General features: G+C 41.9%; 1 protein-coding gene across 1 annotated transcript in view; it reads left to right on the plus strand.

Moving 5' to 3' along the window:
- The window catches only part of LOC143793920 (A disintegrin and metalloproteinase with thrombospondin motifs 19-like), a 105181-nt gene extending 87782 nt beyond the window's left edge, over positions 1-17399 (plus strand). The window contains exons 9-12 of the mRNA XM_077280857.1: positions 7355-7559; positions 8116-8268; positions 14659-14836; positions 16937-17399. Of these exons, the coding sequence (XP_077136972.1) occupies positions 7355-7559; positions 8116-8268; positions 14659-14836; positions 16937-17088 (688 nt within the window). The 3' untranslated portion in view covers positions 17089-17399. The remainder of the gene's footprint in view (positions 1-7354; positions 7560-8115; positions 8269-14658; positions 14837-16936) is intronic.
- The last annotated feature ends 442 nt before the right edge of the window (positions 17400-17841 follow it).

The raw sequence follows: 17841 nt of genomic DNA on the forward strand, positions 1-17841 counted from the left end.
TGGTGTGGTGAAGCCATTTATTGTCAAACTACTGTGTTTTTTTCTTTTTAAATCATAATGACAACCCAAAACATCCAAATGACCCTGATCAAAAAGTTCACATACCCCATTTTTTTAATACCCTGTATTGCCCCCTCTAACATCAATGACAGCTTAAAGTCTTTTGTGGTAGTTGTGGATGAGGTTCTTCATTTTCTCAGATGGTAAAGCTGCCCACTCTTCTTGGCAAAAAGACTCTAGTTCCTGTAAATTCCTGGGCCGTCTATCATGAACTGCACGCTAGAGATCTCCCCAGAGTGGCTCAATGATATTGAGGTCAGGAGACTGAGATGGCCACTCCAGAACCTTCACTTTGTTCTGCTGTAGCCAATGACAGGTCGGTGTGGGAAATAAGTATTTGATCCCTTGCTGATTTTGTAAGTTTGTCCACTGACAAAGACATGAACAGTCTAAAATTTTAAGGGTAGGTTAATTTTAACATTGAGAGATAGAATGTCAAAAATAAAATCCAGAAAATCACATTGTATATATTACTAGCTGTTTGCAGCCAGCTAACGCTCAGCATGCTCATTGCTATCTAATTAATGCTGCTGGTGATTAAACTAAAGTAAATAATGACAACATTCAATAGAGCTTGCGCAGGTGGTAAATTAACTTAAAATGAAGTTAATAACAATAATAATCATTAAAAATCTGATACTAAAAACCAATCCTACGATTTAGTCGATATTGTTGTTGTCGATCAGCTACTGCATCGTTGTCCGGATTTTCCTGCGGCCTGTGAGATGGACCTGGCGACTCTTCTGGGCTCATTTTGTTTGGGAGAATGCGGATGCAATTAAATGTACATTTACATTGGCTGAAGTGGTTGAATTACATAGAAAGGAAGTGCTGCGTGTGATAATGTGGGGGGGCGGAGCCTCGTGTGGTAATGTGGGGGGACGGAGCCTTGTGTGGTAATGTGGGGGAACGGAGCCTCGTATGTTAATGTGTGGGGACAGAGCCTCATGTGGTAATGTGTGGGGATGGAGCCTCATGTGGTAATGTGGGGGGACGGAGCCTTGTGTGGTAATGTGTGGGGACGGAGCCTCGTGTGGTAATGTGTGGGGATGGAGCCTCGTGTGGTAATGTGTGGGGACGGAGCCTATTGTGGTAATGTGGGGGACGGGATTATGTGTGGTAATGTGGTGGGGTGGTGGGATTATGTGTGATAATGTGGTGGGAGGCGGGATTATCTGTGCTAATGTGGTGTGGGGGCGGGATTGTGTGTGGTGATGTGGTGGGGGCGGGATTATTTGTGGTAAAGTGGTGGGGTGGGATTATCTTTGGTAATCTGGTGGGGGGTGGGATTATGTGTGGTAATGTGGTGGGGGGTGGGATTATGTGTGGTAATGTGGTGGGGGGTGGGATTATGTGTGGTGATATGGTGGGGTGGGATTATGTGTGGTGATGTGGTGGGGGGTGGGATTATGTGTGGTGATGTGGTGGGGGGCGGGATTATGTGTGGTAATGTGGTGGGGGGCGGGATTATGTGTGGTAATGTGGGGGGGTGGGATTATGTGTGGTGATGTGGTGGGGGGGTGGAATCATGTGTGGTAATGTGGTGGGGGGCGGGATTATGTGTGGTAATGTGGTGGGCGGGATTATGTGTGGTGATGTGGTGGGGGGCAGGATTATGTGTGGTAATGTGGTTGGCGGGATTATGTGTGGTAATGTGGGGGGTGGGATTATGTGTGGTGATGTGGTGGGGGGTGGGATCATGTGTGGTAATGTGGTGGGGGGCGGGATTATGTGTGGTAATGTGGTGGGCAGGATTATGTGTGGTGATGTGGTGGGGGGTGGGATTATGTGTGGTGATATGGTGAGGGCGGGATTGTGTGTGGTAATGTGGTGGGGGCGGGATTATGTGTGGCAATGCTGTGGGGGGCGGGATTATGTGTGGTGATGTGGTGGGGGGCGGGATTATCTGTGGTAATGTGGTGGGGGGCGGGATTATGTGTAGTAATGTGGTGGGGGGCGGGATTATGTGTGGTGATGTGGTGGGGGGCGGGATTATGTGTGGTGTTGTGGTGGGGGGCGGGACTATGTGTGGTGATGTGGGGGGCGGGATTATGTGTGATAATGTGGTGGGGGGCGGGATTGTGTGTGGTGATGTGGTGGGGGGCGAGATTGTGTGGTGATGTGGTGGGGTGGGATTATGTGTGGTTATGTGGTGGGGGGCCGGATTATGTGTGGTGATGTGGTGGGGGGGTGGAATCATGTGTGGTAATGTGGTGGGGGGCGGGATTATGTGTGGTAATGTGGTGGGCGGGATTATGTGTGGTAATGTGGTGGGGGCGGGATTATGTGTGGCAATGCTGTGGGGGGCGGGATTATCTGTGGTAATGTGGTGGGGGGCGGGATTATGTGTAGTAATGTGGTGGGGGGCGGGATTATGTGTGGTGATGTGGTGGGGGGCGGGATTATGTGTGGTGTTGTGGTGGGGGGCGGGACTATGTGTGGTGATGTGGGGGGCGGGATTATGTGTGATAATGTGGTGGGGGGCGGGATTGTGTGTGGTGATGTGGTGGGGGGCGAGATTGTGTGGTGATGTGGTGGGGTGGGATTATGTGTGGTGATGTGGTGGGGGGCCGGATTATGTGTGGTGATGTGGTGTGAATTGTGTGTGGTAATGTGGGGGGGCGGAATTGTGTGTGGTGTTGTGGTGGGAGGGCGGGATTGTGTGTGGTGATGTGGTGGGGGGGCGGGATTGTGTGTGGTGATGTGGTGCGAATTGTGTGTGGTAATGTGGTGGGAGCAGGATTGTGTGTGGTAATGGGGTGGGGCGGGATTATGTGTGGTGATGTGGTGGGGAGGAGCTACTGTGCAGGGGGCGGGATTAGCGAGTAATCACGATGCCTCTTATATATATAGATATAAATTTATTTGCATTTTGCAGTGAGAAATAAGTATTTGATCCCTTTGCCAAACAAGATTTAATACTTAAATAGAATATAAAGGTAGGCGCAAAAAGGGCTAATGGCAAGGGGAGAATACAGCTGCAAACAGGACAAAAACCATAAATTTGTCAAAATACTGAACACATAAAATACTAGGTGGTTTGCGCTTTAAATACCCTCTCCACTGTATAGAAACAAAGGTAAATACATTTATTAGAAATAACAGTTAAAACATATAATAACCACCCTATTAAAACGGGATCACAAGATTGCTAATGACCGCATGTCCATAATTATATTGTCCCCCAGGTCCTGGGTATGTAACCCAAATACTTAATTATAATGTCCTCCAGGTACTGGGTATAGTGCAAACAATCCGAATGCTTATGAGTACGAAAGTTCCAAATACCGCAAAGTTAGAAGTCCAATAGTGATGAGCGAATATACTTGTTACTCGAGATTTCAGGTGTCCTCCGAGTATTTTTTAGTGCTCGGAGATTTAGTTTTCGTCGCCTCAGCTGAATGATTTACAGCTATTAGCCAGCATAAGTACATATGGGGGTTGCCTGGTTGCTAGGGAATCCCCACATGTAATCAAGCTGGCTATTAGCTGTAAATCATTCAGCTGCGGTGAAGAAAACTAAATCTCCGAGCACTAAAAAATACTCGGAGGACACCTGAGTGTGCTCGGGAAATCTTGAGTAACGAGTATATTCGCTCATCACTAAAGTCCAGTTTAAAAAAGTGCATAGTGCTAGCAGTTACCTTCCTATAGGTGATGTAAACAGTCACAGATGGGAAGTTTTCAGTTCTAATCCACCTCCAGGTGTATTGTTTTCACAGTCCGAAATAGAACAAAGATATCTTCAGGATTGTAGTTCCGGCCGGTGACATACACTCCCCCAGGCCTCCTTACCGATGCAGCGTGAGCGTGGCGAGCACGCGATCAAGACCTGTAGAGTAGCTGACACTGCACAGGACCTTTCATGACGTAGGTTGTCATGTGACCAGGTGAAGTAAGTAGCGCTGTAAGGACCAATTCCTACGCATTTCGAAGATGGCGGTCTTCTTCGTCAGGGATGGTCCAATACAGGTCAAGGCTTCATTATATACAGTCAGTTCATATGCTGCATGAGCAGGATTCAGAAAGGAAATGGGACAGGTCCTGATCGCGTGGCATCAGTATATATATATATATATATATATATATATATATATATATATATATACACTGCTCAAAAAAATAAAGGGAACACTTAAACAACAGAATATAACTCTAAGGAAATCAAACTTCTGTGAAATCAAACTGTCCACTTAGGAAGCAACACTGACAATAAATTTCACATGCTGCTGTGCATATGGAATAGATAACAGATGGAAATTATTGGCTATTATCAAGACACAGTCAATAAAGAAGTGGATCTGCAGGTGGGGACAACAGACCACATCTAAGTACCGATGCTTTCTGGCTGTTTTGGTCAATTTTTAATGTTGGTTGTGTTTTCACATTTGTGGTAGCATGAGATGGACTCTACAACTCACACAAGTGGCTCAGGTAGTGCAGCTCATCAAGGATGGCACGTCAGTGAGAGCTGTGACAATGTTTGCTGTGTCTGTCAGCGTAGTGTCCAGAGGCTGGAGGCACTACCAGGAGACAGGCCACTACACCAGGAGATGTGGAGGGGGCCGTAGGAGGGCAACAACCCAGCAGCAGGACCGCTAACTCAGCCTTTGTGCAAGGAGGAACAGTAGGAGCACTGCCAGAGCCCTGCAAAATGACCTCCAGCAGGCCAGAAATGTGCATGTGTTTGCACAAACGGTTGAGGATGGTCTGAGTGCCCGATGTCCACAGATGGGGGTTGTGCTTACAGCCCAACACCGTGCAGGATGCTTGGCATTTGCCACAGAACACCAGGCAAATTAGCCACTGGCGCCCCCTGTGCTGTTCATAGATGAAAACAGGTTCACACTGAGCACATGTGACAGATGTGACAGAGTCTGGAGACACCGTGGAGAGCTATCTGCTGCCTGCAACATCCTTCAGCATGACCGGTTTGGTAGTGGGTCAGTAATGGTGTGGGGTGGTATTTCTTTGGAGGGCCACACAGCCCTCCATGTGCTCGCCAGAGGTAGCCTGACTGCCATTATTTACTGAAATTAGATCCTCAGACCCCTTGCGAGACCATATGCTGGTGCGGTTGGCCCTGGGTTCCTCCTAATGCAGGACAATGCCAGACCTTATGTGGCTGGAGTGTGTCAGCAGTTCCTGCAACATGAAGGCATTGAAGCTATGGACTGGCCTGCCCGTTCTCCAGACCTGAATCCGATTGAACACATCTGGGACATCATGTCTCGCACCATCCACCAATGTCACGTTGCACCACAGACTGTCCAAGAGCTGTCAGATGCTTTAGTCCAGGTCTGGGAGGAGATCCCTCAGGAGACCATCCGCTGCCTCATCAGGAGCATGCCCAGGCATTGTAGGGAGGTCATACAGGCACATGGATGCCACACACACTACTGAGCATCATTTCCTTGTCTTGAGGCATTTCCACTGAAGTTGGATGAGCCTGTAACTTCATTTTCCACTTTGATTTTGAGCATCATTCCAAATCCAGACCTCCGTGGGATATTAGTTGTGACTTGTGATGATTTACGTTGATAATTTTTACTTTTTATTGTTCTCAACACATTCCACTATGTGAGGAATAAAGATTTACAACTGGAATATTTCATTCAGTGATATCCAGGCTGTGGGATTTTAGTGTTCCATTTATTTTATTGAGCAGTGTACGTACATATATATATATATATATATATATATATATATATATATATATATATATATATATATATATATAGTGTACAGACCAAAAGTTTGGACACACCTTCTCATTGACACCTTCTCATCCACAAAGAAATTCTGGAGTTAGTTTGCTGCACTGAAAGTAAAGGGGCCGAATAATATTGCACACCCCGCTTTTCAGTTTTTGAATTTCCACAAAAATTTAAAATAACCAATAAATTTCGTTCAACTTCACAATTGCGTTCCACTTGTTGTTGATTCTTCACCAAAAATTTACATTTGGTATCTTTATGTTTGAAGCATGATATGTGGGAAAAGGTTGAAAAGTTCCAGGGGGCCGAATATTTTCGCAAGGCACTGTATGATGTACTGTATGTATTTCCATGAAGCAGAGGATAATTGTATATTCAGAAATATTGTGCATTTCCATCTAAACAGCTATATAACAGTTTGAGATTATGATGTGAAAACTGAACAGAGATTTAGGAATTTCATCCAGAATTTGCTGCAACCTCAATGTGTTATGCAGCTGCTGCACTTAAGTTAGGATAAATAGCCACAGGGATCAGAACATAAGAGTTTGGTGTGGAAGGCAGGTGTCTGCGAGGCCTCCATTGTATAAGAGCAGGCACCTCCCTCCAGATGTGTTACTGCAGAACACTGCTCTAGATAGACATGACGGATGTTTTCAGAATGTAACTTAGTTCTGCTTGGCAGGAATAAACTGCGGGTTAGTATGTCAAACTATACTACATTTTAGGCCAAGACTGCTCAAGGATTTCTAGGATAAATACTGTAGAAAATAGGCATAGGTTCCTTAAATAAATTTGTACTCAATATATGAACACATTTTTGTTGTAAGTTTTCAAATCCTAACTAATAGGAACCCCAAAAGGCTGACACTATATCCTCTGCATGTGGACCTTTTCGATATATGGCCAAAAATGTTAAAGGTTTCTCCAAGAATGCAATAATAATGTGATTTAATTCAAACTGCAGGCTTCCTAGTCACAGGTCAGAACAGCTGGATACTGAAGAAACTGAGATGTATCTAAACTATCACAAGAGCTGCCGTCATAAGCACACATACCTCTCTCAGCTGTGAAGCAGCACCGATATGAGATGGAATAAATCTTTTCATGGGCTGAGCATAAGTGGGAGGGGAGGATTTCCTTGGCTTCAGTGCCATACAGAATGGGCATACATGCGCAGTCCGTGAAAAGATTTCTTGCTTCTCATGTTTTTGCTACTCATCAGCTGAAGAGAAGTACAGCATGTGTGCTTATGACAGCAGCTCCTCTTGACAGTTGAAAACTTCTCAAGCTCTGTTTCTCTTTAGCCTAATACAGGCTTATTAGCTACCTTTCCTTTGCACCAGTTTTTATGATTACGTTCCATTACATTCTACTAGAAACACAGTAAATGTGACAAAACATATATTTTAGAATTATTTGCACTGATAGTAATACTTTCAACAATGGTTAAAAAATATACAAAAAACCTATAAAGCGCTATATACTTTTTTGCATTATAGAATATACTGCATCTGTATGCAAAGCAACATTATTCTAATAATAAAAAGTTACAGAAAAATGCATTTCCTATTTAGATGGATGATGACTGATTGGAGTCCATGTTCCAGGACATGCGGTAAAGGAACTCAGACCCGGCAGACTGCATGTACACAACAACTCAGAAATGGATCACTGATCACAGTCCGTGAAAAAGACTGTCCTGGATACAAGCCTCCTTCAAGCCAGCGCTGTGAGGGACAGGACTGTATGACAGTGTGGGAGGCCGGAGTATGGTCTGAGGTGTAGTAATACACATGAAGAAGATCAATAGGGTGGATCAGAATCATTGTTATTATATTCAGTATAATTTTAACAAGATATCGTATTGTTTGGGTGAAACATAGGCAATGTCCTTGAATGTTACTTACAAAATGTCCTCACTCTAAAATGGTATCAGATATCTTAGAATTCAACCATGGTTATATTGTTTAGGATAAACTCACACTTTATCCTGATAAATAGGAAGAAATAATGGAGCATATGTAGATTTAGGGATGAATAAGAATTCAAATATAAATTTGAATAGAGTAAATTATAATGTAGATGGTACATCAATGTGATTTGCGTAAAAATGTTAGTGATTAAAATATATTTTTAGAGGATATATTCTTCAAATAGAAACCTTCGGCATAAATATTTTTACAATTTACTAAATTATCAGTTCAATAAGTATTTGCATGCTCCAAGGACCCATAAAAGGAAAATACAATCTCAACAGAAGAATAACATTTCATCAGCAAAAATGCTTGAATTACAGTACATTAAACGTAAAACTAAAATAATTCCTCTTTTTCAGTGCTCCTTGAAATGTGGTAAAGGTGTACGACATCGGACTGTGAGATGTACAAACCCTCGTAAGAAATGTTTAATGTCCACCAGACCCCGAGATATGGAAGATTGTGAAGATTACTCTAAATGCTACATATGGAGGACAGGAGATTGGTCTAAAGTAAGCCCATAATCCATAATGAATCAATCTTTTGCTTGATGAGAAAATAGCAAAGGTGGAAACAGTCATAAATCCACTGACAAGAGATGATCGATTCAATGCCAATTGAATTTAAGTCAACTTTTATAAGATTTTCAGGTTTAAGCAAATTTAAGCAATTTGTGATTTGATTGGTGCCAATTGAACGACCACCTTTTCACACATTGCAGATTATTGCATTGACTTGCCATTATAAAATCAATCAAAATAGTATATGTTCCCAAAATGGTGTCTGTAAAAATTTCAGCTCAGGGCACAATTGCAAGTACTATCAGAGCTCCGTCAATGAAAAAAGCTTACTGGTAGCAGAAAACAGCAACACAAACAAAATGATTTTCACCACTAAAATATGGGCAAATTTGGTATTGCCATAATAATGCTAACATGGAGAATCATGTTGCCAGGTCATTCTAACTGCAAAATGAGTTAAATTTTTTCTCCCCCAGTGTCACTGCACTTGGAATTTATTTCCCATATTATAGCACGTTGCATGGTTAAACAGTTAATTTGAATGGTGTCATTTAAAACAAACTCCTCTCATAATAAACATGCCCTCATAGGTCTACGTTGACAGAAAAATAAAAAAGGTAGGGCTCTTGGAACAAGAGGAGGAAAAAAAAAAAGAGTAAAAGCGAAAAATTCCAGGGTCATTAAGAGGTTACATTATAATTTAATAGAAATATAATACTTACAGTGGATTTCCAATAAATAACATTTGAACATGAATTTCTTCTAGCAACCATGCCTTATCTAAGTTATGCAAGAAGTATATGCACAGTTAAAAAGTAAGTATAGTCAGTTTAGCAGTACTGTGATAGTGATAGGTAAGAGCGGATTGATACAAGGAAAATCGAGTTTGAGTCAATTTCCTGAAATTCACAGTTTTCAAGCAAATTCGAACATTTTGAAGAAATTTAAAAAAAAAAAACTTGCCCTGCATCACTTCTGACACTGCTGAAGCATCAGAGCAGGCTAACAGTTTGTGTTGCTGCAAGGGCCTGATCATAATGCCCTGCAACTATGACATCTTCTGGATTATCATACCTTGTATAGTGGTCAGTACCTGGGCTACTTGAGACCAAATGATCTCAGTGGAGCACAGTATGCACGTTAGAGTTATTTCCCACCTCCAGAGTCCCTGGGTAGGTCTCTCTCTTCTGTAGTGTGTAAGCTCTTATGGTCAGTGGGGTCCCTTGTCTCTCCTTTGTAGTATGTAAGCTCTTATTGTCAACGGGGGTCTTTTCTTTTGAGTGTAAGAGTGTAAGCTCTTATGGTCAGCAGGGTCCTCTTTCTCTCATCTGTAAAGTATAAAGTCTCTTATGGTCAAACAGGGTTGTCTTTCTCACTCTCCTCTCCCCATGCGTGTTTTCTGAGCAACTACAAGCTTTCCAGATTTCAGATTTGTGAAAAAATTTTGGGATAGTTCAGCAAAGTTATCGAATTAGAATTTCAAAACATCCGTCCATCTCTAGTTGTAGGGCAATGGCACATGTTGTAAGGATTATCCAAAATACCACAATTTTTAGGTTCATCTAGTGAAGTAGACTCTTGAATTCGCAAGGCAGGGTGGGAATACAAACCTTAGGCATTGGTACAAAAGGTAGGAAGGCACATGGGAGTGAGGACTTGGCACACTTGAAACTACAGGAGGACAGTTGTAATAAAGATACAGCCATTCCTGAGCAACAAACAGAGTTAGGCAAATATATGTATATCATGGATGAGTGAACAGTATTAATAAAGTCCAAAATAGTCTATGACCGTATGCAGCTGGAATATAGTCCAGGAGATGGCATTCCACAGGCAACCAGCAAGGCCAAAATTGTGCAGCAACTCATAGGTCTTGCAGGGTTGAGAGCACAGACTGCACAGAGGAGGAAGCACTCCAAAAGCAGGATTAGAAGTCTTAATGCTAAAACACAGGTATGTGTCTTAGGCTACATTCACATTTGCATTGTGCGCCGCAGCGTCGGCGCCGCAACGCACAACGCAAACAAAAACGCAGCAAAACGCATGCACAACGCTGCGTTTTGCGCCGCATGCGTCCTTTTTTTGATTGATTTTGGACGCAGCAAAAATGCAACTTGCTGCGTCCTCTGCGCCCGGACACGTGCGTCGCAGTGACGCATGCGGCGCAAAACGCAAGTGCGACGCATGTCCATGCGCCCCATCTTAAATATAGGGGCGCATGACGCATGCGGCGACGCTGCGGCGCCCGACGCTGCGGCGCAGACCGCAAATGTGAACGTAGACTTAGTGGGGCTTAAATATGCCTAGGCAGATCACAGAGCCACACCGGGCATCTTAGAAAACCTGGCATAGAGCACAACATAGAGCAACAATTGTACACATAGATAACGGAGTCAGATATACCCGAAACAGATGCATAAAAACAATATTTATAATACAAATCCAGGTCACCCAGAAAATGAAAGAAATCTGTGCCTGTTTCTTACCAGTCATACATTTGTAGTAAATACATTGTTATATAGTTTAAAAAAAGACAAATATCCATCAAGTTCAACCGAGAGATGGGAAAGGACAAAGGGAAGGGGCTAGTGATGAGCGAGTGAGCTCGTTACTCGAGTTTTCTAAGTGTATTTGGGAGTGCGCGTAAATTTAATTTGTGTTGCTGTAGCTGCAAGATTTGCGGCCTGAATACATGCAGGGATTGCCCATTTGATAGGAAATCCTCTCATGTATTCAGGCTGTCTAGCAGCCACAAATCATGCAGCTGCGGTGACATAAACTAAATTTACGAGCACACCCAAATACTCGGAGAACACCCGAGCATGCTCGGGAAAACTCAAGTAATGAGCACACTCGCTCATCACTAGAAGGGGCACATTCACAACCACAATGCATAATCCAGTCCGCTCCAAAAGAGCTAAACTATCTTTCCTGATCCCAAATATTTATCTACTAGATTACACGTTCAGAAAAGACCTTTATACATTTACATAAGTATTCATGCTATTTCCTTCTAAAAAAGCATCCAAGCCTTTTTTTTAAAACTATCAACAGTTCCCAGTTGATCAGTTCTTGAGGTAGACTATTCCACAAATTCTCATGGTGAAATAGGCCCCATCTCCTCTGCAGATTGAACCTTTTGATTTTATGAGTAGGTTTTGCATAAGATAGCTTTTTACTATTCTTTTTAAATGGGCTATTTATGTACTGTATTTTTTGGACTTTAAGATGCACTTTTTTCCCAAAAGATTTCAGGGTAAAATGGGGGTATTGTCCAAATGTAGTTTATCGGGGGTGGCGGCAGGAGTCTGGCAATACTGTGGGTGATGCTGCGGGCACTGGGCTGGGAGGAGGAGCTGTTCAGAGGTGTGACAATGTGGAGTGGTGCTGCGAGGATGGTAGGAGGTGGTGTTCGGCAGTCCTTAGTGATTCAGAGGCTCCGCTGACATTTTGTGAAAGTCCCCACACTTTACTTTCATGGTTTCAATGTGGCAGACTCTGGAAAAATGGCCGCCAAAGGCGGCGCATGCACAAATTGAAATCTTATCACCAAGATCTCGTCTTCCGGGATTGAAATCTGCACATGCGCCATTCTCCTGGAGTCCACCACATTGTAACCATGGAAATAAGGGGGCTTTCCAAAAATATCAGAGAAGCTCCTGCACTGCCATGTACCGCTGAGCACCACCGAACACCCCCTTCCACCAGCTTGGGATGGGCTTTGCAGCATCACTCTGCAGGATCGTACATCTGAATACCTGCCGTGACCCCGTTCCACCCCATCATCGTCCCACCGCCGGTAAGCAGAATTCAGACTCTAAGAAGGACCCCATTTGATGCATTAACATTGTTTTGCATATTTTTCTCCTTAAAATTTGGGGTGCATCCAATAGTCCAAAAAATATGATACTTGTACTTGTTTTCTGATTTGATCACACTGCGGGGCGGGATCTCGGGTAGCGCAGCCACACAGGCGCAGTCAGCAAGACATCAAATGATTTCAGAAGACGGGCAGCGCTAACTGCGCATGCCCAAGGCATAAGATAACAGCGCAGGTGCTGGGACAGTTGAAAACAATGCTGAGGAGGTGGCGCCAGGTGCCAAGAGGGCATGATTGACGGCGGTGCTGCGTCTGCATTAGGGCGGAAAGACCTGCCCCCAGGACTGTTTCAAGGCATTTTGGACAAATTGCAAAATCGATTATTTCTGCAGTTACAGCACCAAGAACTAAAAGAGCCACCTTGTCAGAATGCAGCATTACTGCTGCACAAGGTAGCTCTTTTAGTTACAAATGCCTGGGGGGGGGGGTGACAGGTTCCCTTTAAAGAATTCAAAAGTAATACATAAACAATTATCAGTTTTCAAGGATAATTCTGGCACAGGAGACCTGCAAGTGCCTCGTTTCTGAGACAATATTTATAGAACATCTTACAGAACATTATAACAGTATATTATGGCTTTGCCTTGGTTTCTTTTAGCTGAAACAAAACATTATTTTATGAAGCTGGTATATAGCTGTTATACAAAAAGTAATATAACATATTGGCCAATTATGGTTTTCAACAGCTCTATTGATCATTTTCTTCATCAATGGTCACTATTAGTGATGAGCGAGTGTACTCATTGCTCGGGTTTTCCAGAGCATGCTCGCGTGACCTCCTAGTATTTGTTAGTGTTCGGAGATTTAGTTTTCATCACGGCAGCTGAATGATTTACAGCTATTAGCCAGGCTGAGTACATATGGGGGGTTGCCTGGTTTCTAGGTAATTCCCACATGTAATCATGCTGGCTAATAGATGTAAATCATGCTGCTGAGGTGATGAAAACTTAATCTCCGAGCAGTCATAAATAGTCGGAGACCACCTGAGCGTATTCGGGAAAACCCGAGCAACGAGTACACTCGCTCATCACTAGTCACTATGAATAAATTTGATGCATCAATGTCCAAAACAATGTTTGCAATGCACTAAAGCTAGGCAAAAAAAATAAATTGGCTTTATAATGAGGAATCTACAGAAATATCACTGGATGGTGGTGAATAATGATCGATTTGAGATGCCCTCTATTATTGACAAATTGTATGCTTGATATTGTTACCATGTCCTTGATAGTTCCTCTATTAATTTAGGAAATTCTCATTTTACTTCTTAGCCAGCTAGATTTTGCATTAACACCTTCTTCAGCTATTGGCTTGGAGATATTTCCCTACATCCATCCTATATGTTTGGCAGTGAATGGAAAGAATAAATATGAGTAATTACTTTGTATGCCAAGTTCAGGATCGGTTTCTTAAAAACATAGAAATTTATTGTTGCATTATAAAAACAGGTCAGTATTAGCACATGTTCTATGCTCATGTGTATGTAGCTTAACACGACTGGCATGGGAGCAATATGAGTTGTACACTCATATTGTCCGTTACATACTTCTTGACTTAATGCCTTTGATATTTTATTGGCAACTTACAATGATGTTCCAAACAAAAACAGGGATTGTTCACTTAATACTAGTGAAGTTGGTGACATATTACTTTTCTAGCAGCCTCTGTGGTTACGATTATTAATACATTTGTTATTTAATTTGTTAAATGGAATTTCAGTACATAAAATAGTATTGCAAATAATAATGCCAAAAGATAAACTAGATATTTGGTGGATCTACAGTGATTTATACAAAACTGAACAAATTATAGTTCCTCATAATAATCAATCTTTATACATTGATCAACCGTAACATTAAATAATGTTAACAAAGAAGGCTTATATTAACATTTTTTTAACATTCTGACTGATCAGTGTATCAGAACAATTGATACTAAAAGCCAACACTTGTGCAGTGGACTGTACAGAACTTCTGAAGATGGCAGCAGATGACACACAAACACCGCTTGCACTGGGCGCTGTAAGGATTCTTTGGTGTCAGGACCGATAACACCATAGTGTAGAATAATACACACGGTTATAAAGTAAAGGATACAGGAAATACCACAACAATACACATCAATATTTGATGCTTTCAAAATTTCGACTTCAACACTACTATTTATGAATCAGCAAATTAATTGATTATATTCTTATAGTATTTGTCATTTCATCCTTCCTTGATCTATGCCACTGAAACATTGATATCAGGCACGTTAACCCCAAATTTTTACCAAATAAAAGTGAAATGGAGTACAAATACAGTAACAAAAAACCTTTGGGGAAGGAAAAATGTTTAAGATTTAAAATTGTAGATGAATACAAATATGTGTCAGTCAACTTCAGACTTCTTGTTTGTCTCACAGTGAGCATGTATTAATTTATTATATTTATATTGCATTATATTGCAGATAACAAATAAAGCTCTAACTTGTATTTTTGTATTTTTTATTGTCTTCAGTGTTCCGTGACTTGTGGAAAAGGCATGCAGTCAAGAGTAATTCAATGCATGCACAGAATTACTGGAAGGCATGGAAATGAATGCTTTTCATCTGAAAAACCAGCAGCATATAGACCATGTCATCTACAAGCCTGTAATGAAAAAGTAAATGTTAACACAATAACCTCACCTCGTCTTGGTAAGCATACAACACAATTACCTGATAAATGCATCTTAGGTTCTTGTAACTCTATTCCAGGTCAGGATCCTTCTCTCCTATGTCTAGACAGTACATAGCATTTATGAAGTGATTTGTAACTTTTGGACCTGGAGTCAGTAATAAGAGAAGTGCCTGCTCTGCCTTGGTATTATCTCCTTTATGTAGTAGGTACATGATGTACGTATTCAGAATAGGGCTCACTTTAAAAGTCAAGCTTTCATTTTTGGCAAGTTTTCCTATGAAGTGCTATTTTATATAGACTGATTCATTGGGAAAGACTTTGTTATCCTTGGTAAACTGAAGGATTATGGCAGTGATATTTTGGTCTCTTAGGGTACTGTCACACAGTACCATTTTGATCGCTACGACGGTACGATTCGTGACGTTCTAGCGATATCGTTACGATATCGCAGTGTCTGACACGCAGCAGCGATCAGGGATCCTGCTGAGAATCGTACGTCGTAGCAGATCGTGTGGAACTTTCTTTCGTCGCTTGATCACCCGCTGACATCGCTGGATCGTTGTGTGTGACAGCGATCCAGCGATGTGTTCGCTTGTAACCAGGGTAAACATCGGGTAACTAAGCGCAGGGCCGCGCTTAGTAACCCGATGTTTACTGTGGTTACCAGCGTAAACGTAAAAAAACAAACAGTACATACTTACATTCCGGTGTCTGTCCTCCAGCGTCTCAGCTTCTCTCCACTGTGTGAGCGTCTGCCAGCCGGAAAGCAAGCACAGCGGTGACGTCTGACGTCACCGCTGTGCTTGCCGGCTATGGCGCTTACACAGTGGAGAGAAGCAGAACGCCGGGGACAGACACCTGAATGTAAGTATGTACTGTTTGTTTTTTTTACGTTAACCACGGTAAACATCGGGTTACTAAGCGCGGCCCTGCGCTTAGTTACCCGATGTTTACCCTGGTTACCGGGGACTTCGGCATCGCTCCAGCGCCGTGATTGCAACGTGTGACCGCAGTCTACGACGCTGGAGCGATAATCATACGATCGCTGCGACGTCACGGATCGTGCCGTCGTAGCGATCAAAATGGTACTGTGTGACAGTACCCTTAAAGGAAACCATTCGCAAACACTCAAGTGTTTGTTGACCAATCTGCATTGTCCGACATGTAGCTAAACAACACGGCCCAGCTCTAAAGTATTCTTTAACATTTTAATCAGATACCTTCAGACACCACTAGAGCTGAAAGTATATACCCCCAATTGAGCTCAATACTAGCTAAGCAAATCCAAAATCAGTGAGCTTCCCATATTGGTGGCTGCATGCAGCCAAAATTAGATAAATTTTCAAGCTATTATAACAACACACTATCTGTAGGGTAAAATTATCCTGTCTCAGAATGGGTTAAGCCAAGTTCACATTCTCTGTTACATTGTGAATTCTGCTTCACAATGATAGGAAGTACTGACATTGGAGGATCAAAAAGAGAGAAAAATAGGCAACACCCTTTTGCAGCTATATTATGAAATATAGGTTGGCGTTAGGATGGACAGGTGGGGCAATTGCCCTAGATCATTAATACTAAAGAGGCCTCCTGTTTCAGCACTGGATGTTCTACTTTTGTTCTGTTGTTCAGCTTTCAACCAAAGTAGTAAGCAAATGGCTGTTGAAAAGCGGCAAACAGTTAGAGAATAAGTCCCCGATTCTTCAGGACCAGCATTGCTCATGCCGGTCTTGAGGAAAAGGTCTATAGGAATGGGATGTGCCTCATTTTTTAGGAGGCGCACAGGTCTTAATGAATCAGGTGTGTCTTAAAAGTGATGTGCACTTCGCTACAAATCTTAATCCAGTCTTTGATTTATGGCATAAGCTAAGCCGCTCCTAGTCATGAATTACCGTAGATGTGTGGAGGTTGCCACACCACATTCGCTTATATTGCCATACCTGGCCAGAAGCAATATTTCTGAATTGTGCAAAAATATTTCAACTTATCAAGGTGTTTTACACCAGAATTCTGATATAAATACCTTGATTAATAGGCCCGTATATGTATAATGTAAAAGAAAAACAGTTTCTGATTCAAAAACGTTACCTAATTTATTCTTTAATTTTTAATTTCAGCTGCTTTAACTTTCAAATGTCTTCAAGATCAATGGCCAGTATATTGTAAAGTAATACGAGAGAAAAATCTCTGCCAAGACATGAGGTGGTACCAACGCTGCTGTGAAACATGCAGGGACTTTTATGCTCAGAAGATGCAGCACAGGAGTTGACCTTGGTTTTGCATGGATCACGCCCAATATTATATCTAAAACACACACACACATTTCTAGCATATTACAACCAAACTTTTACAGATTTGAAATTATTTAATCAATTTCTAATTTATTTGTATCCTGTCAGGCATCAGCATTCACCAATAATAGTGGCTTATATTTTTACAAGTCCGTAACATCCTTCTGTGTTTAGATTGTAGACCTCGTCACTGGTCTGCAGCTTCACGTAGACCATTATACACCTCTGTTTCAGCTCTGTACTTTTTATGTTTAGGTTTAAAATGAATGCCTATAACATTTCCTGTTCTCTTGTGGTCTAAGATCAATTATGACCCCACTGGGAAAATTTACACTCCCCAATTAACCTTTGCAAAAATGTTCCAAAACATTTAGGCACTGCTGCTATAATTGTTCAACGTTATTCTTCACATGGCCCACCCTATCATTTCACCAATTACTCTTTATTAGTTATGTTTCTATACCAATGGCTTTGAAATTAATCAACATTACACAAAAATCCATGCTGTTTATACTTCTAGATAACACAAACCGGACCTTTTTGAGAATGAAGGACTTCATCTTCATATTATTACACAATCTGCCAAAAGTGCTCCTTCAATTCCATTAAGACTTGTTTATAACAAATAATTGTAATCCACTAGCATTTCCTTGAATTTGATAAAACAAACCTGATCATGTAAAACACAAAGATTGTACTATCACCTTTCCATTTCTCTGTTTATTACTAAG

The sequence above is a fragment of the Ranitomeya variabilis genome, chromosome 1 (genome assembly GCF_051348905.1).
Source record: "Ranitomeya variabilis isolate aRanVar5 chromosome 1, aRanVar5.hap1, whole genome shotgun sequence".
Classification (NCBI taxonomy): Eukaryota; Metazoa; Chordata; class Amphibia; order Anura; family Dendrobatidae; genus Ranitomeya; species Ranitomeya variabilis.